At 32.9% G+C, this 21,469-nt stretch overlaps 1 protein-coding gene across 6 annotated transcripts; it reads left to right on the forward strand.

Annotated features, from left to right (window-relative positions):
* Positions 1-3,087: 3,087 nt before the first annotated feature.
* Positions 3,088-20,446, forward strand: LOC25495860 (beta-glucosidase BoGH3B). 6 transcript variants are annotated; one of them, XM_039835169.1, is made up of 11 exons: positions 3,088-3,335; positions 3,610-3,835; positions 3,982-4,022; positions 10,423-10,586; positions 11,386-11,476; positions 11,710-11,855; positions 12,315-12,558; positions 12,778-12,882; positions 13,077-13,259; positions 13,337-13,541; positions 13,631-14,305. In XM_039835169.1, the coding sequence occupies exons 1-11, from the start codon at positions 3,333-3,335 to the stop codon at positions 14,125-14,127; spliced, it is 1,905 nt and encodes a 634-aa protein (XP_039691103.1). In that variant the 5' UTR covers positions 3,088-3,332; the 3' UTR covers positions 14,128-14,305. The 6 variants fall into 6 exon arrangements, with proteins under 6 accessions (XP_039691103.1, XP_024642040.1, XP_013451566.2 ...); XM_013596112.3 differs by lacking the exons at positions 3,088-3,335; positions 3,610-3,835; positions 3,982-4,022 and adding exons at positions 9,231-9,387; positions 9,787-10,024 and having other exon boundaries at positions 10,382-10,586; XM_024786270.2 differs by lacking the exons at positions 3,088-3,335; positions 3,610-3,835; positions 3,982-4,022 and adding exons at positions 9,246-9,387; positions 9,803-10,024 and having other exon boundaries at positions 10,382-10,586.
* The last annotated feature ends 1,023 nt before the right edge of the window (positions 20,447-21,469 follow it).

Consider the following 21,469-nt stretch of genomic DNA (forward strand, 5'->3'; position numbering starts at 1 on the left):
GTTTAGATCTCAATTTTTTCATTCATTATTATTAGTTGATAGTAATTTATTATTACTAATTAATACAACTATTAATATTTATGGTTTTTTTAATATTTTTCTAATGAAGTTATTTCTAACATGTTAAGTATCAATAGTTAAATATGTTTTTCATCTCTATAAAAAAAATATAAACTTTCATGTTTTTGTTTCCTCAAATTTCATTTAGTTTTTGGTAGATAGATGAAATGATAAATAACAATTGAAACTCTCACACACACAAATAGATGGGTCGATGTTTGAACCTTAATGCGCCTCTTTAGTTCACCCTTTGATAACTTAATTTATCTAGCAGGAAATGAATTTCTCATTTTTGTTATTATAATTTCTTATTTAGAAAGTTGGCCTTAAATTTATACTGACCTTATATTTCAAAAACCTATAATAACTTTTTTTTTTTTTTTGAAAGAAAAACCTATAATAACTTAAATAGTTCTAATATTGAAGTCTCTATCTTTTACTAGGAACCAAGTCCTTATTCAACTTCAATAGATTCTGCACTAATTTGTCATTTCTTTAAACCACCTTGTCATCTAAATATGTTTCTTTATATTTTTGATATTCAAATCATGGAATTAGTGTAGAGTCTTATGGATCTACTTAAATGGATGAAAGATATCTTATTTAGAACTTTATTTACAAAAAAATATATTATAAATTAAATTATTAAGAGCCCTTTCGTGGGCTCTACTTTTGTTTCTCAGTTAGCCTGCATTGGATATTAATCCTTTTAATATATTTGCTTTTATATTGAAAAAAAATTATCAAATCGTTAAACTATTTTTTTTTTAATTGATATAGAGGTTGGATTGGGAGCCTCCAAAGACGACTTCCTAAGATGCATGCATTCTGTTTTGTCCAGCACATAGATGTTAATATATTCACAATAATCTCCCACAAAGGTGTTGAATTTAATGTACAAGAAAAACAAAATACATAGATAAAATATATTTACAAACAATGCATAAATAAAAAGATCACACATATAAGAGATTACTTAGCTTCCTTTGATTGATTTGTTTGTAATTTTGTTATTATTGCATCATGTTCAAATTCTAATTCCAGTTTGGTTTACTACGAAAAGAATAATAATGTTGGAAAATATCCTCATACTTGTTTTTGTGCTCAACGGAACTATGTTTTGTATGTTAGTTAGTGGTCAGCATATCTATTTTTTTGTTGACAAAAGTAGATGGCAAATCCGTAATGTCGGTGAAATTAGAAAATATTTTATATCAAATTCAATTCACAGCTACTTATTTATTTTATTAAAATTTCTTCAATTCGATAATCTATTTCTTTTTGTTTGAGATAGGATCTATTTATTTTTTATCAATTGCGAGATTTAAAATTGTTGCATTTTTACTATTGAAGTTAAACCCATAATCTATATGGTTAGACAAAAAGATTTGTGTCCCCGTGAGCTTAACTCAGTTGGTAAGGACAATGCATATTATATGTAAGGTCGAGCGTTCGAATCCCCGACACCACAAAAAAAAAAAAAGACAAAAAGATTTGTTGTCCATTGCGATAATCTATTTCACTTGAAGGACAATATATAAAATATGTAAGGTCTGAGGTTCGAACTTCGGCCACTACAAAAGAAAAGACAAAAATATTTGTTATTATCTCACTCAAGTGATCTTGAGTATTCGATAATCCATTCATGTAAATTAATACTCACTACAAAGAAAATCTAAGATTTGCTATCATAAGTGTGCTAGGAAATTTAATGGTGGTAAAATTCTACCTCTTTAAAAAACAATACATATGTTCTACCTAAATTCTTTTTTTTTTTTTTTTGTTTTTCCAAATATTCCACCTAATATTCTTTTAGAAAGAATACAATGAGCATGTTTGTAAGATGTGATTTTTATGGTAGGCTTTGGTTGTTGATCGCAAATTGGCCTGTGTTTGCAACGGTTTTTCAGGGTTCATTTCAAGATCATTTAGCTCAATTGGAATGTTAGAGGGCTTTTTCAAGCATGTTTAGTTGGCCTTTCAGATCATCTGGTTGATGTGGGTTATTTGAATGAATGAATATCATTTTGAAGTCACATCAACCAGATGATCTGAAAGGCCAACTAAAATCAATCAAAAGAGCTGGACATCATATCAAAAGCCACAACCGTGTCAATATAAGGAGGAGTTTCTTCAATCCAAATAAAATCTGATGAGATATCAATTGCAAACTTAGCTAAATAATGAGCCGTTTGATTAACTTCTCATCTAATCTGAGCAAAAACAACTTCTCATCTAATATGAGCAAAAACAACATGATTAAAATGAGAACTGGTTAGTTTACATTCATTTACGAGAGAGCCCTTAACAAGGAAGTTTATCCCGCTATTTTCCTACAATATTATCGAATTTGAATAATCGACTTCACTTTATGTGTTTATCTAGTCATTTTCTTCTCTCTCATCCTCATCTCGTCATTGTTAATTTTCATTTTCTCTCTCTTTACTCAAAAAATAAAAGGATTATCCGTTTGAATAGAAACTCATTTCCTCTATCAAATGATTTAGCTCAATTGATTAATGAGCTCCCCTACGACAAATTGTTATAGAGAACTTGAATTCGATTAAAAAAAAAAAAAAAACTTCTCTTAAAAAGAACAAACTAACGTAATCATCACAATAGTTGAAAAAATATTTTAAAACCATCCACACTTGATCCAAATTTCAATCATTTTGAAAATTATATACAAATCCAAAATTAAATAACATTTTTATATTTTTTGAGGGGATTCGTAACGTTGGTCTTATTTAATTGAGATAAGAATGGACCATAAACCCCGCCTTTTCAAACCACAACAGCTAGCATCGTAGACTCTCTTTTTGTGTCTATTTATATGTCACACTCTTACTCCTACTTTATACAAATATTCACATTCTTCCACTTCCATACTTTGCCTTTTAAGTATTCTTTGAAAAGTACACATTTTGTGATTTCTTAACATTGCAGAGTCACAAAAAAGTTTGTTTTGTACAAACTCAAACTAGTAAATTGGTATGCACCATTTTATTTTTTTTGTTACATTTTATACTTTTTAATTTTCAATTTTATATTGATTTGTGTTGTTGAAATGAATCATCATGGTCGGCGTTATGATATTGCGCCATTAGACTAATAAACTTTTAATCTAACGGCTTGCATCCATCCGACCTGATACAATAAAGTCGGATATATCTTAAAGCCGACTGTTGAGAATCGAAGTTTTCGTTTATTGGTGGAAAATAAATTTCAGGACTAAAATTGTAATGGGTCTAGGCGCTAGCACTATTTGATGAATGGTTTTGTATTCTATGATGTTTTTTAATTACCAAACATTGGTTTAGTTGTTTATTTTCATTAATAATATGATAAGGATGTTTGATTTGTTAATGGACATGCATGTTTATGTCTTTTTCCCTTGTCTTCTCTAGAACTTTTCATTTGGATTTTGCTCTGTGTCTTCTCTAGAACATTGTTTTGTCTTTCTAGAACATGTTTATGATTGATTGTATTTATATCATAATTTGAGACTTTGAATTTTGTTGTGATTTCTTTGTGAGGTTGTTTTGAGAGGAAGAAATGGCAAAAGGTTCACATTTTTTGGTGGGGCTTGTGCTCTTGCACTGCTTGGTAGCTATGGCAGAAGCTGAGCATTTGAGATACAAAGATCCAAAGCAGCCATTGAATACTCGAATCAAGGATCTTGTTGACAGGATGACTTTGGAAGAGAAAATCGGTCAGATGGTTCAGATTGATCGCAGCGTTGCTTCCGCTGATGTGATGAAAAAGTATTATATTGGTAAGCTTTTCTTCTGAAATTCTGTCTTTTAACTTAGACAAGTCTTTAAAATTGTTGGCTAGCGCCTGCGCTAGCCAACAATTTTAGTTAAACGGGTGTGAATTAGAAATATAGTTATACTTTGTTTGGTTTGTTTGTTTTTATAGGTAGCATTCTAAGTGGTGGTGGAAGTGTTCCTAAGCCAGAGGCTACTGCAAAGGATTGGGTTGATATGATCAATGAATTTCAAAAGGGTGCTTTATCAACTAGGCTTGGAATTCCAATGATTTATGGAATTGATGCTGTTCATGGAAATAATAATGTATATAAAGCTACTATTTTTCCTCACAATGTTGGTCTAGGAGCTACAAGGTATGCTTATTTATTTTTGTGTGTGAAAATTTTAGTTTTTCAATTCTTGATTATTAATGATTTCTTGTACTCAAGATCTTGTCTTGTGTGTTGAAATATTATGAGAAAATGGTATGATTATTTAAAACTTTGTCCAAACGTGATTTCATGTTTTCTAGGGAAGGTAGACAGTCCAAATTAAAAATTATAAAATAAATAAACAATTACAGATGGTGGAGACCTATAGTGTCATGCAAGATCTTATCAAATATATTTAATTTATGGAAGTATTGATACTTTAATTGTTTTAGGTAAATGAACATGACATTTTGTGTTTAGAATGTTTAGACCTATAGTAAAATGAACATGACATTTTGTATTTTAATTGTTCTAGGTAAATTATCTTTGGTTGTCTTTTTCCTATGATGTTTGAGACTTTATTGTAAACTTGCAGGGACCCTCAACTAGTGAAGAAGATTGGTGATGCAACTGCTCTTGAAGCTAGAGCAACTGGAATTCCATATGTCTTCGCGCCTTGCATTGCGGTAAAAATTAAGTTGATCAAAATTATACCTCACTTATTTGTCAATTGAAAGTTTGTTCAAATTCCGCAATGCTACTATGCTATAGTGTTGCTATTTAACAACACTTTGTATTAGATAGCGTATTAGAGAACAATGGCGATTTCTTTATAGCGTTGAACAACACTGTTCTACTTTGTAACATATAATATGTTTGTATAGGTGTGTAGAGATCCAAGATGGGGTAGATGTTATGAAAGTTATAGCGAAGATCATAAAATAGTCCAATCTATGACCGAGTTAATTCCAGGGCTGCAAGGTGACCTACCTGCAAATTGGTCAAAGGGTGTTCCATATGTTGGTGGAAGGTAAGAAATGATCAAATAAAATATTAAATTTCATAGATTTGATGCACTGTCTTAATGTTGGTGTTTGATTTTGTTATTTTTCTTGCGCAGCAAGAAAGTTGCAGCTTGTGCTAAGCACTTTGTTGGTGATGGTGGAACAACAAAAGGAATCAATGAGAATAACACAGTCGCAACCAGACATGAATTGCTTAGCATTCACATGCCAGCTTACTATAACTCAATTATTAAAGGCGTGTCAACCATCATGGTGTCTTACTCAAGCTGGAACGGAGAAAAAATGCACGCTAATCGCGATTTAATCACCGGTTTTCTCAAGAACACACTTCGTTTCAGGGTAAAACTTTACCCCGCAAGCCTTTGATTTCATAATTACAAATGATTATATATTAAGAATTTAATTTGTGTTAACTGACTTTGTAGAAAAGGTGACAATATATTAGTCGATAATTGTGTAAAATAATCTTACACTAAATGCATAGAAATTAAAATTGTGAATTAACATAGGCCTAAAATTGTTTGTTTATCAATCATCATATTAGTATACGCCTAAAATTATATGTTTTCATGCAGGGTTTTGTCATATCAGATTGGGAGGGAATTGACAGGATAACTTCCCCGCCTCATGCTAATTACACCTATTCAATTGAAGCTGGAGTGAATGCCGGTATTGACATGGTAAACTATGATTCTTGCAAGTCTTCCGATAAGCTTTTTTTTATGATTAGGAATCCAATTCAGTACCCTAAATTTACAACATTCACACACCCTGCGCACCAACTACTTGCACTAGACTCCAGCGGTGTTGATTAGATTTAATCGATTTTGCATAGAATGTATGATATTTAATACATGTTCTTGTGATGCTGCAGATAATGATTCCCTTTAACTACACAGAATTCATAGATGGCTTGACTTTACTAGTGAAAAGCAATGCCATACCTATGAGTAGAATTGATGATGCAGTGAAGAGAATTTTGAGAGTCAAGTTTGTTATGGGACTATTTGAAAATCCATTGGCAGATTACAGCCTTACCGATCAACTCGGGAGCCAGGTTAGTCGATGAGCTTCGATTTAAATATGATTTTAGTCCGAAAAACTTATACCATAAATCCATAATGAGAAACTAAATTGGCGACATAATTTGACAGGAGCATAGGGAATTGGCTAGGGAAGCTGTGAGGAAATCATTGGTACTATTAAAGAATGGTGAAAATGCTGATAAGCCGCTTCTTCCTCTTCCTAAAAAGGCTCCAAAAATACTCGTTGCTGGAAGTCATGCTGATAATCTAGGATATCAATGTGGTGGATGGACCATTCAGTGGCAAGGACTTAGTGGCAACAACATCACTAGTGGTATACTATAACATCCTTCACTTTTCTCCCACTATTGTTTGATACTATCTTGCACCAAAAATACAAGCAACAATTGCACTCATATCCATTTTAGATTGAAGGCGTGTCTGATGTCAAATATGTCACTGTCTGACACTGACCGACACATATTGTTACATTCAATCATTTTAATTTTCTATAGTCAGTGTCGTGTCCAGTGTCCTTGTTTGTGCTTCAGCGAATGCAATATATTCCTAACATATATTTTTAACATCGTTGAACTGATACAGGTACCACAATTCTGAGTGCTATAAAAAACACAGTTGACAAAGAAACCAAGGTAGTCTATGAGGAGAATCCTTCACTAGACTACGTAAAATCCAATGATTTTTCGTATGCAGTCGTGGTAGTTGGAGAGACACCATACGCTGAAACAAATGGCGACAGCTTGAACTTAACAATTTCCGGTAACGGAACAGAAACAATAAACAATGTATGCGGCAGAGTGAAATGTGTCGTTGTGTTAGTCACTGGTAGACCTGTTGCCATACAACCATATCTTAACAAAATTGACGGACTCGTTGCTGCTTGGCTTCCTGGTAGTGAAGGTACTGGTGTTGCTGATGTTTTGTTTGGTGATTATGGATTTACTGGTAAGCTTGCTAGGACATGGTTTAAGACTGTTGATCAGTTGCCAATGAATGTTGGTGATTCTCATTATGATCCTTTGTTTCCATTTGGATTCGGTTTAAGCTCATAAGGTTATGGTGTTAAATAATGTAGCATTTTTGGTGTGCTCTTAGGCTATTTATTACTATTGTATTTTTTTTACATTAGATGTTGGTACCACATTGGTATTGTGATATACTATGTTTGAAATATTTTTCAGCTTCAATTGTTAAACTTATTGAGTTCCAATCAAGTTTATATGTTTGTTCTTTAGACAAATGTTAGTGGTTAATGTAACAAAAAAAATGTTAGTGGTTAAATTGTTAGGGTGAAGAGAAAGAAAATTACTCTTCTCACTTATGGAATGGCTCATTCCCTTATACCAACGGCAGTTAACTGTCGTTCGATATATTTCAGCGGCCAGTAACTGTCGCTGGCATTTTTAAGATCCGTTGGACGGACTTAAAAAGTGATTGAACATATCTTAAAAGTGTCTGCAACAGTGAAGATTGAACTCTAACCTTCTTATTTTGTGTTAACCTTCTTTGAAAGTCTATATTTGTTTTTAAAAATATAATTCCAAAAGATATTACAGTTTTTGTTTTAAGAATTAAATCTTAGGAGACAAGTATGAGTTGTGATGCTTAGATTGTGATCTTAATGGATTTGGCAAGACCTATAAGACAACGAACCGTTGGAGGAGAGATGGTGATATGAGACAGTAAAATAGATTCTAGTGACAATAGATAAAATTTAAGTCTCAAGTGTAGGGATTCTAATTCTCGTGCCACAATCTCGTGTGTGTTCGTGCCATGGCCACATGGACCCATAGTGTGAGAAGCCATGTGGAACATATGTGTGGTTGGGCATATGATTTGGTCTTAGGAGGGACAAATGCTGATAAAATTCAACATATTAAGACCATGCTATATAAGAAATTCAACATCAAAGACCTAGGAGAGTTCTCAAATATTTTTTAGGCTTTAAAGTTGCAAGATCACATACTGTTATTACTTTGTGTCAAAGAAAATATACTCTTGATTTACTTCAAGACACTAGGCTTCTAAGCACTAAACCTTGTTCTACTCTTATGCAACCATAACTTCAATTACAAAAAGCTTCTAGAGAACTTCTATCTGAACCAACTGCATACAGAAGACTCATTGGTATACTTCTATACTTAACTTACTCCCGACCAGAGATTTCTTAGGTCGTAAGCAAACTTATTCAATTTTTAGAAGCTCCGACAAATGAGCATATGTTAGATGGTATATATGTTTTCAAATTTCTCAAGAATAATCCTGGTCAAGGGTTATTTTTCAGTTCATTCTCGCCATTAACACTTAAATGATTCTTTGATTCAAATTGGGGGCATGTCCAAATAACAGAAGATCAACAACTGGATTTTGCTTTTTCCTTGGCACATCTATCACAAGTTGAGTATAGAGCTTTGTTACAAGCTACATGTGAAGGACAGTGGTTGATTTACTTACTGCAGGATTTACTTATAGCACATACCACACCTATCATTCTATATTGTGATAACAAATTTTCACTATATATTATATAGAAGCAAATCATGTGAACCATGAAAGAACTAAACACATTGAAATTGACTGTCATGTAATAAGGGACAAAGTGCAGGTAGGAGTAATTCACTTGCTACCAATATCCTCAAAAGACCAAGTTGCTGATATTTTGACAAAGTCTTTTGCATCTAGATCCATTCAATATCTTGCAGGACAAGCTTGGAACAATTAACATTTATTCCGTCTTGAGGAGGGATGTTAAATTCGGACGAGAAATATGTAAAGTGGTCAAGATTTGTTCCACAAATCAAACTCTGATTCTCCCAAACGATTCATGTACTTTTGTGGAGTTCATTCACCATTGTCATTGTGCCTAGTCACTTGGACAAATTCCAATATTATCTATTTGATTTGAAACTTATCTCTTAAAAGAAACGTAATCATCACTACAATTGAATATATATATTTTAAAACTATCCATACTAGATTTGATCATTAAATTTGACCAATTATAAACAAAACCAAAATTAAAAGTAACGTTGTTATTGTTAATTGTTTAATTAAGATAAGGATGGAACATAAACGTCGCGTCTTCAAACCATAACAGCCTGCATGATTGACTATTTTTTTTTTGTCTATTTATATGTAACAATCTTACAACTACTTTACAAATATTCACATTCTTCAACTTCCAAACTTTGCCTTTTTATTATTCTTTGAAAAGTACACATTTTGTCTCTCCTTTCTTGTGTAACATTGAAGTGCCACATAAAAGTTTGTTAGCCATAAAACTTGTAAATTGGTATGCAATTTTTTTTGTTATATTTTATACTTGTAAATTTTCAATTTAATATACTGACAAAAAAAAAATTCAATTCAATATTTATTTCTGTTGTTGATTGTTGAAATGAATCAGCAGTAGTCAGCTTCATGGTACTACAAACCGTTAGATTAATAAAATTTGCATCTAACGGCCTGCATCCGTCCGACTTTATAGGAAAGACGGATATACAATAAAGCCGACCGTTGAGGATCAAATTTTTTGTTTATTGGTTGCAAATAAACTTCATGACTAAAATTGAAATGGGTCTAACTATTTTATGAATGGTTTTGTATTCATTAATGGTATGATAAGGATGCTTGATTTGTTATTGAACATGCATGTTTATCTCTAGAACATTGTTGTGATCTTATTTTGAAGTTGTTTTGAGAGGTAGAAATGGCCAAAAGTACAATGTTTTTGGTGGGGCTTGTGCTCTTGCACTACTTGGTAGCTATGGCAGAAGCTAAGCATTTGAGATACAAAGATTCAAAGCAGCCATTGAATACTCGAATCAAGGATCTTCTCGACAGGATGACTTTGGAAGAGAAAATTGGTCAGATGGTTCAGATTGAACGCAATGTTGCTTCTGCTGAAGTAATGAACAACTACTTCATTGGTAAGATTTGTTTCCTAAATTTTTTTCCTCTTAAACTAGATTTTCAAAAATAATTGTTAGTGCATATTTTAGCTGTGAAATGCACATAAGGAAATTCACCTAAGTTTTTGCTTTTTATCTCCATGCATGCAATGTAATTTAAATTGAGGATGCATATGGATTCGTTGCAGTTTCATTTTGTAATCCATATCGGCCATTGATTTGAGATCAGACAGTTTAAATTACACATTTAGTATATCAGTATTAAACGATTCTGACCATCGATTTAGGTCAGATGGCTAAGTAACTGCATGATTTAAGATGCCAAATAGTTTGTATTAGGATTTTTTTTTAATTTTTAACTTTAATTTTCTATAGGGAGTGTTCTAAGTGGTGGAGGAAGTGTTCCTAAACCAAAGGCTACTGCAAAGGATTGGGTTGATATGATCAATGAATTTCAAAAGGGTGCTTTATCAACTAGGCTTGGAATTCCAATGATATATGGAATTGATGCTGTTCATGGAAATAATAATGTCTATAAAGCTACTATTTTTCCTCACAATGTTGGTTTAGGAGCTACAAGGTATACTTATATTTTTTTTGTGTGAAAACTTTGGTTTTCAATTCTTTGATTATTGATGATTTCTTGTATTCAAATTCAAAGGTCTTCTCTTGTGTGTTAAATATTATAAAAAATATAGTATGATTTTATCAACTAGTTATGGAAAAGAAAGAAAAAAAAATACATGCAACCAATACTTTGTCAAAAACGTGCTTTCATGTTGGCTATGGAAGGTACGCAATCCAAATAAAAAATTACATGTGGTTGAGAGACCTATAATATAATGCAAGATCTTACCCTTATGATTTTTAGTGATGTTATCAAATATATATATATATATATATATATATATATATATATATATATATATATATATTTTGGTACAAACAAATATATTTAATTTACTAAAGTATTCATATTTTAATTGTTTTAGGTAAATGGACAGGACATTTTGGGTTTGGATTAATGTTGTAAAATTTACTTTGATTGTCTTTTACTCTATGTTCTTTTTCCTATGATATTAGACTTTATTGTAAACGAGCAAGCAGTCTTTTAGGTATGAATGTGTGAGGCGTTGTCATTATAGTTAAATGTATAATAATAATAATATCCTTAAGTGTGTCTTTTGTTAATAATTTTGAAGATCACATCGACTAACAAAGGACACATTCGAGAATCAAATTAACTAACAAAATATAAATTTGAGGATCAAACTGACTAATGACATGTTGATCGAATGAAAGTTAATTACACAAAGAAAAAGCTTTTTTCACTATAACTCTTTGTATTGATGATAGATTTTCTATATCCTAACTTGCAGGGACCCTCAACTAGTGAAGAAGATTGGTGAAGCAACTGCTCTTGAATCCAGAGCAACTGGAATTCCATATGTCTTTGCGCCTTGCATTGCGGTAATTAAGATAATCGAAATACCTAACCTATTTGTCAATCACAGAAAATAACAATTTGTTCAAATTTCGCTACGCTACAATATACTATGTGACAACACTTTGTATTAAATAGTGTGTGGCACAACAATAGCAATTTGTTCAAATTTCGCTACTATGGACCACAATGTTGCGCCGCTTTTGCCAATATTTGACAATATCATTCAACCTTATGACATATGTGTTTGAATTTAAAGGTGTGTAGAGATCCAAGATGGGGTAGATGTTATGAAAGTTATAGTGAAGATCATAAAGTAGTTCAAGCTATGACTGAGATCATTCCAGGACTTCAAGGTGACCTCCCTGCAAATTGGTCAAATGGTGTTCCATATGTTGCTGGAAAGTAAGAATTCACGATGCTGTTGCAGTTTTATATATGCATGTCTTCTGTCTAATTACATATGAGAATCGACTGTGACCGGAAAATTGAATTGAACCAATTTAGTTCTTTTTTGTGTGATTTGGTTTGCGTTTTGGTTTTTTCAAACAGTCATAATAATTGGTATTTAATCAACAGTATTAATTATCCGTTAATAATAACAATTTGATACAGTTTGGTTCGAAAAAGTATAGTTTGATTTGTTGTAAAGGTAGTTCTGGTTCGGTTTGAAACCACGTTGTAGGTGGCCCAAACCTTTTTACCAAATCGATTCAGGACACCCCTAATCTGAGGAGTGTCCGTGCTTCGTAGTTTTATTCATATCTTGAACTTAAAATGATGTTTTGGCTTTCCTATGACATGAATAATGATAAAATTCGTCTAAGTGTTGGTGTTTGATTTTGTTCTCATTTTCTTGTACAGCAAGAAAGTTGCAGCTTGTGCTAAGCACTTTGTCGGTGATGGTGGAACAACAAAAGGAATCAATGAGGATAACACAGTTGCAAACAGACATGAATTGTTTAGCATTCACATGCCAGCTTACTATAACTCAATCATTAAGGGTGTCTTAACCGTCATGGTCTCATACTCAAGCTGGAATGGAGAAAAGATGCATGCTAATCGCGATTTAATCACCGGCTTTCTTAAGAACACGCTCCGTTTCAAGGTAATATTTTACCTCATAACATAAGCCTTTGATTGCATCAAGAGTTTAATTTGTATGCACTATATGTATAAAAAACGTGACAATAAATTATAGGATGACGGTGTAAAATAGGTGGCAATATATTATTGCATAAATAATTGTATATTAACTTAACCCTAAAATTGTTTGTTTATCAATCATCATATTAGTATATGCTTAAAATTGGATGTTTTAATGCAGGGTTTTGTCATATCAGATTGGGAGGGAATCGACAGGATAACTTCACCTCCTCATGCTAACTACACATTTTCAATTGAAGCCGGAGTGAATGCCGGTATTGACATGGTAAACTATGTTTTTTACTAGTCTTTTGAATAGCTGTATATTTTTTATTATTATTAGGAATTGAACTCGGAATTTTAAGGTTTACAATACTTGCACATTCTGTGAACCAACCACTTGCACCGAATCCCGGTGGTGTTGATTAGTCTTATTCATAAAAAATATAATCTTTAATATTTACCCTTGTAATGATGCAGATAATGATTCCCCATAACTACACTGAATTCATTGATGGCCTAACCTTACTAGTGAAAAAGAATGTCATACCTATGAGTAGAATTGATGATGCAGTGAAGAGAATTTTGAGAGTCAAGTTTGTTATGGGCCTATTTGAAAATCCATTGGCTGATTACAGCCTTGCCGATCAGCTCGGGAGCCAGGTTAGTCGATCAGCTCAGAGCTTACACTGTCAATCAATAGTAATCGTAAGATCGTTTAAAATGTTTGGTGTTGACAGGAGCATAGGGAATTGGCTAGGGAAGCGGTGAGGAAATCATTGGTACTATTAAAGAATGGTGAAAATGTTGATAAGCCGATACTTCCTCTTCCTAAAAAGGCTTCCAAAATACTTGTTGCTGGAAGTCATGCTGATAATCTAGGATATCAATGTGGTGGATGGACCATTCAATGGCAAGGACAAAGTGGCAACAACATCACCACTGGTATACAAAACAGCTATTTTCCGCGATTTACAATTGACAGTACTGATATTCATAACATACAATGTTAACATTGCTTAACTAATATACAGGTACTCCAATTCTGAGTGCTATAAAAAACGCAGTCGACAAAGAAACCAAGGTATTCTACGAGGAGAATCCTTCATTAGACTATGTAAAATCCAATGATTTTTCATATGCAATTGTGATAGTTGGAGAGACACCATATGCTGAAACAAATGGTGACAGCTTAAACTTAACAATTTCTGGACAAGGATATGAAACAATAAACAATGTATGCGGTGTAGTGAAATGTGTCGTTGTGTTAATCACCGGTAGACCTATTGTTATACAACCATATCTTGAGAAAATTGAAGGACTTGTGGCTGGTTGGCTTCCTGGTAGTGAAGGTTCTGGTGTTGCCGATGTTTTGTTTGGTGATTATGGATTTACCGGTAAACTTCCAAGGACATGGTTTAAGACTGTTGATCAGTTACCAATGAATGTTGGTGATTCTCATTATGATCCTTTGTTTCCATTTGGATTTGGTCTTACAACTGAAGCTCATAAGGCTACTTCAGAATATTAGATTTTGTTAAATCATTTAGCATTTTTTGTGTTCTTAGGCTATTTATTACTATTGTATTTTTTTCTACATTAGATGTTAGTACCAAATTGGTATTTTCATATACTATGTTTGAAAAAAAAAATCAGCTTTAATTGTTAAACTTATTGAGTTCCAATTAAATTTATATGTTTTTTGTTTAGACAAATGTAAGTGGTTAGAAAATTGTTAACGGCGGAGATCGAACTCTAACCTCCTTATGAATACTTTTTCGATGTTCTCACTTATATTACTGAGCTACACCTTCAAGATCAAATCTATCCGATGTTAACCTTCTTGAACTTACATTTTATGAATTTCGGAAAGAGACTTTGAAAGTCTATATTTGTTTTTAAAAAAAAAATAATGCCAAAAGATAATGTAGTTTTTGTTTTAAGAAATAAATCTTAGGAGGCAAGTATGAGTTATGATGCTTAGATTGTGATCTTACCGGATTTAGTAAGACCACAAAAAATACAACTAACCGTTGGAGGAGAGATGTTGATATGAGACAAAAAATAGAATCTCTCAAGTGTAGGGATTCTAATTACTTAAACTATCATTAGGGCCTGGTAAGGCTACAATTAGTTGAGTGGTTCACAAATTTCAAAATATTGCTATAGAGAATGAAATCAAAATGGATGAAACATGAAATTGAGCTCTAATGTACCATTTATCACCGAATCAAAATGGATGAAACAATTATGTAATAATCACTACTACAATTGAAAATATATTTTAAAACTATCCATACGTGATTTGATCATTAAATTTGAACAATCATAAACAAAACAAAAATTAAAAGTAACGTTGTTAATTATTTATTTAATTGAGATCAGAATGGATCATAATCACATGTTCCATCGTTGACTATTTTTTTTTGTTTGTCTATTTATATGTCACACTCTTACAACTACTTTACAAATATTCACATTCTTCCACTTTCATACTTTGCCTTTTTATTATTCTATGAAAAGTACACATTTTGTCTCTCCTTTTTTCTGTAACATTGTAGTGCCACATAAAAAGTTTGTTTGCCATAAACTCAAACTTGTAAATTGGTAGGCAATTTTTTTTTTTTTTGTTACATTTTATTCTTGTAAATTCTATTTCTGTTGTTGATTGTTGATATGAATTAGCAGTGGTCGGCTTCATGGTATTACGGGCCGTTAGATTAATAAACTTTTCATCTAACGTCCTCCATCCATCCAACTTTATTGGAAAGTCGGATATATGATCAAGCCGATTGCTGAGGATCGAAGTTTTTGTTTATTGGTTGATTGCAAATAAATTTCATGACCAAACTAGAAATGGGTCTAGAACTATTTTATGAATGGTTTTGTTTTCCATGATGTTTTTTAATTACCAAACATTGGTTTAGTTGCTTATTTTCATTATTTGTTATTGGACATGTTTATGTCTTGTCCCTTCTTCTCTAGAACTTTTTTCATTTGGATTTTGGCATGTGTCTTTTCTAGAACATTGTTTTGTTTTCTCTAGAACATGTTTATGAATAATTTGAAGTTGTTTGTGATCTTATTCTGTAGTTGTTTTGAGAGGGAGAAATGGTCAAAGGTGCAATCTCTTTGGTGGCCGGGCTAGTGCTCTTCCATTGTTGGGTAGCAATGGCAGAAGCGGAGCATTTGAGATACAAAGATTCAAAGCAGCCGTTGAATACTCGAATCAAGGATCTTATTGACAGGATGACTTTGGAAGAGAAAATTGGTCAGATGGTTCAGATTGAACGCGGTGTTGCTTCTGCCGAAGTAATGAACAAGTACTTCATTGGTAAGATTTATTTGCTAAATTTTTTTTATCTTTTAAACTAGATTTTCAAAAAAATTTGTTATTGTTCATTTGAGCTGCAAAATGAACATAAGGAAATTCACTAAGTTTTTTCTTTTTATCTCCATGCCTGCAATGAAATTTTAATTGAGGTTGCATATGGATTCGTTGTAGTAACAGTATCACGTAGTTTCATGTTGTAATCCATCTCGACCATTGATTTGAGGTCGGACTGTTTAGATTACACATTCATTACATCAATATTAAACGATTCCGACAACCGATTTAGGTCAGATGGCTAAGTCACTGCTTGATTTAAGATGCCAAATAATTTGAATTAGGATTTTCTTAACTTTTTATCTTTAAATTTTTTATAGGGAGTGTTCTAAGTGGTGGAGGAAGTGTTCCTAAACCAAAGGCTACTGCAAAGGATTGGGTTGACATGATCAATGAATTTCAAAAGGGTGCTTTATCAACTAGGCTTGGAATTCCAATGATATATGGAATTGATGCTGTTCATGGAAATAATAATGTCTATAACGCAACTATTTTTCCTCACAATGTTGGTTTAGGAGCTACAAGGTATGCCTATATTTTTTGTGTGAAAATTTAAGTTCTTCAAATCCTTTTTTTGGAAGAAAATAGTTTCTCAATTCTTGGTTATTATTGATTTCTTTTATTCAAATTCAAAAGTCTTCTCTTGTCTGTTGAAATACTATGATTTTATTATTGTCTACTAGTTATAAAAAATGGAATATGTGCAACTATAAATTTGTCAAAACGTGCTTTCATGTTGTCTAGGGAAGGTACACAATCCAAATAAAATATTACAACTGGTTGAGACCTATAATATAATGCAAGATCATACCTATAATAATTTTAGTGATGTTATCAAATATATTTAATTTATTAAAGTGTTCATATTTTAATGGTGTAATATTTCCTTTGGTTGACTTTTACTCTATATTCTTTTTCCTATGATATTAGACTTTATTGTAAACAAGCAAGCTATAATTTTTAATTTTAATATGAATGTGCGAGGTGTTGTCATTATAGTTTTTGAATGTATTGAAATTATATGGATCAAATCGGCTAAAAAAGACACATTCGAGAATCAAACTAACTAACGAAAGACAAATTTGAGGATCAAATAGACTAATGACACACTACACCATTTGTTGTCTCTAGCAACACTTTTTAAGCAACATGTAAAAATTGTTGCTAAAAGTCTCTAATTACACAAAGAAAATGCCTTTTTTTTCACTATGACTCTTTGTATTGATGATGTATTTTTTATATCCCAAATTGCAGGGACCCTCAACTGGTGAAGAAGATTGGTGAAGCAACCGCTCTTGAATCCAGAGCAACTGGAATTCCATATGTCTTTGCACCTAGCATCGCGGTAATTTAGATAATCAAAATTATACCTTAGCTCTTTGTCGATCGTAGAAAATAACAATTTGTTCAAATTTCGCTACGCTACAATGCTATAGCGCTAGTATTGGACAACAAATTGTATTAAATAGTGTGTTGCACAACAATAGCGATTTGTTCAAATTTTGCTATACGCAGTAGCGATGTTGCGCCGCTTTTGCAAATATTTGACAATATTGTTCAACCTAATGACATATGTGTTTGAATTTATAGGTGTGTAGAGATCCAAGATGGGGTAGATGTTATGAAAGTTATAGTGAAGATCATAAAATTGTCCAAGCTATGACTGAGTTAATTCCAGGATTACAAGGTGACCTCCCTGCAAATTGGTCAAATGGTGTTCCATATGTTGTTGGAAAGTAAGAGATCATGATGCTGCTGCATCTTTATATATGCGTGTTTCCTATATAACAGTTTGGTTTCCTTCCTAAACCGAAACACGAATAGTCCTGCATTTAATTGTTAATTTTGAATTTTTTTTTCGTATACAATCATTTGTCTATGTTACACTATTATGTTTATCTTGCCTTCATCAATTACTTTTATTGACTTTCAGAACTTACTTTGATTATAAATTCAACTTTGCATCCTTCTTACAAAATCATTCTATTCATACTTGAACTTAAAACTGATTTTCTTGTCATTTCCTTGTACAGCAAGAAAGTTGCAGCTTGTGCTAAGCACTTTGTTGGTGATGGTGGAACAACAGAAGGAATCAATGAGGATAACACAGTTGCAACCAGACATGAATTGTTTAGCATTCACATGCAAGCTTACTATAACTCGATCACTAAGGTTGTCTTAACCATCATGGTCTCATACTCAAGCTGGAATGGAGAAAAGATGCATTCTAATCGCGATTTAGTCACCGGCTTTCTCAAGAACACGCTCCATTTCAGGGTAATACTTTACCTCATAGGCCTTGGATTTCATAGTTTCGAAAGATTATATCAAGAATTTATTTTTTATGAATTATCTGTGTAAAAGACGTAACAATAAATTATACTATGACTGTGTAAAATAGGTGACTATATATTATAGCATAAATAATTGTATATTAACTTAAGCCTGAAATTGTTTATTTATCGATCATCATATTAGTATATGCTTAAAATTCTATGTTTTTATGCAGGGTTTTGTCATATCAGATTGGAAGGGAATTGACAGGATAACTTCACCTCCTCATGCTAACTACACATTTTCAATTGAAGCCGGAGTGAATGCCGGTATTGACATGGTAAACTATGAATTTTACTAATCTTTTGAATAGCCTTATATATTTTAGGGTTTACAATACTTGCACACTCTGGGAACCAACCAATTTCTCTAAATCCTGGTGGTGTTGATTAGTCTTATTTGATTTTATTCATAAAAAATATGATCTTTAATACTTACCCTTTTAATGATGCAGATAATGATTCCCTTTAACTACACGGAATTCATCGATGGCCTAACCTTACTAGTGAAAAAGAATGTCATACCTATGAGTAGAATTGATGATGCAGTGAAGAGAATTTTGAGAGTGAAGTTTGTTATGGGCCTATTTGAAAATCCATTGGCTGATTACAGCCTTGCCGATCAAATCGGTAGCCCGGTTAGTCGATGATCTTGGATTTAAATATGATTTTAGTCCTAAAAACTTATACCATAAATCCATAATGAGAAACTAAATTGGCAACATAATTTGACAGGAGCATAGGGAATTGGCTAGGGAAGCGGTGAGAAAATCATTGGTACTATTAAAGAATGGTGAAAATGTTGATAAGCCGATACTTCCTCTTCCTAAAAAGTCTTCAAAAATACTTGTTGCTGGAAGTCATGCTGATAATCTAGGATATCAATGTGGTGGATGGACCATTCAATGGCAAGGACAAAGTGGCAACAACATCACCACTGGTATACAATAAAATTCCTTCTCAACTTCTTTTCCTACTATTGTTTGACACTTTCTTGTACCGAAAATTCAAGGAAAATTTTCATTAATCTCCTTAAAGTATGATTAAATCAGTTTTTTAAAATCCGAACTGAAAGTTTAACTAGATTAAACTTGAACCACCCTTAACTACGGTTTGGACCTTTGACAGTTCGGTTTTGGTTTTATCCTAATTCACGTGGCTTAAGGAAGTTGAACCATAATTCAGAGGTCTTTCTGATTCGATGTTTGGTTAGCTTTTAAAATCATTGGTTTAAATACCAAGTGTTCAATTAAAAAAATGGAAGGGATGTGTGTGCCATTTAAGCGTGCATTAAGGAAGTGAATGTAGTTTCCCTCGGTGTAGTCAAATGGAAGCAATAGCGGCGCTATAGCATTTTGGAATTTAGAAAAATTGATATTGTTCTGACGTGTGCTAGTTAGTACAAGACGATGTCAAATAATCATTATTGCGGTGCTATAACATTGCTTAACTGATATACAGGTACCCCAATTCTGAGTGCTATAAAACACGCAGTCGACAAAGAAACCAAGGTAGTCTACGAGGAGAATCCTTCATTAGATTATGTAAAATTCAATGATTTTTCATATGCAATTGTGGTAGTTGGAGAGACACCATATGCTGAAACAAATGGTGACAGCTTAAACTTAACAATCTCTGGACATGGATATGAAACGATAGACAATGTATGCAGCGGAGTGAAATGTGTCGTTGTGTTAATCACCGGTAGACCTATTGTTATACAACCATATCTTGAGAAAATTGAAGGACTTGTGGTTGCTTGGCTTCCTGGTAGTGAAGGTTCTGGTGTTGCCGATGTTTTGTTTGGTGATTATGGATTTACCGGTAAACTTCCAAGGACATGGTTTAAGACTGTTGATCAGTTGCCAATGAATGTTGGTGATTCTCATTATGATCCTTTGTTTCCATTTGGATTTGGCCTTACAACTGAAGCATATAAGGCTACTTCAGAATATTTGAGTTTGTTAAATATTTCATTTGCCATTTTTGGTGTGTTCTTAGGCTATTTATTACTATTGCATTTTTTTTACTTTAGGTGTTGGCACCACATTGGTATTGTGATATGTATTTTTTCTATGTTTGGATTATTTTTCAGCTTCAATTATTACACTTATTGAGTTCCAATCTAATTTATGTTTTTTGTTTAGAGAAATGTAAGTGGTTAAATTGTTAGGGAGAAAAGGAATTTATTAGCAAGCAGAGATCGAACTCTAACCTCCTTATTAACCTTCTTGAACTTACATTTTATGAATTTCGGAAATAGACTTTGAAGTCTATATTTGTTTTTAAAAATATAATGCCAAAAGATATTACAGTTTTTGTTCTAAGAAATAAATCTTTGGAGGCAAGTATGAGTTATGATGCTTAGATTGTGTTCTTCCCGGATTTGGTGATACCTAGAAGACGATGAACCGTTGGAGGAGAGATTGTGATCTTGATGGTGTTTGACTGGAGCTCTCCGAGGAACGAAGGGGTGTTGTGTACCTGCACATGCTTAGACGTTCAAGGCAGTATGTGAATGAGAGAAGTGATGCTAGGTTTAGAAAAGAGATACCTTGTGAGGTCTTGGTGTTCGCCTTATATAGGCCAAGGAGATAGTAGTTAAGCCTTATTGGGTCTTTTACCTTGTGTAGTTGGTCCATGTCCCTCAAGAGACACATGTAAGTTGATCAGAGGAAGTCATCATTGGATCCATCATGAACGGTCTAGATCCTTATGATGGGTCATTATTCTAGTGCGGAGGATTGGTGTCACGGACCCGTTTTGTTGTTCACCTTCAGTCCTGTGCACGTTCGTGCCACGGCCCCATGGACCCATAGCGTTAGAAGCCTTGTGGAACATGTGTGGTTGGGCGCCAACCCATACCGGAACATATTCGTTCATCCTCTTCCATATAAGTTTATGTTCCCATGTATGCACTTCTGATGAAGGGTTTGGGACATGTTTATATTAGATTTGAGATTTGATCCTTTAACACCTTCATTTAAACCTCAAAGTCGTGATTTATGGATCCAATATGAGCTATGGTTTCCAAATCTGATTTTAGTGAGCAACACTAAGGAAAACCCCAAAATTTATCAATCATTAGGGCCTTGTAAGACTTCAATTAGTTGAGTGGTTCACATATTTCCAAATATTGCTATAGAGAATGA

This window comes from Medicago truncatula, chromosome 6 (assembly GCF_003473485.1).
Source record: "Medicago truncatula cultivar Jemalong A17 chromosome 6, MtrunA17r5.0-ANR, whole genome shotgun sequence".
NCBI lineage: Eukaryota > Viridiplantae > Streptophyta > Magnoliopsida > Fabales > Fabaceae > Medicago > Medicago truncatula.

Excerpts from the sequence above, each read along its gene's own strand:
- LOC25495860 (XM_013596114.3), top strand. The coding sequence starts at position 15,708 with ATGGTCAAAGGTGCAATCTCTTTGGTGGCCGGGCTAGTGCTCTTCCAT. Across the intron at positions 17,721-18,017 it reads GTTCCATATGTTGTTGGAAA|CAAGAAAGTTGCAGCTTGTG; the intron begins GTAAGAGATCAT and ends TTCCTTGTACAG. Across the intron at positions 18,599-18,772 it reads TGAATGCCGGTATTGACATG|ATAATGATTCCCTTTAACTA; the intron begins GTAAACTATGAA and ends TTAATGATGCAG.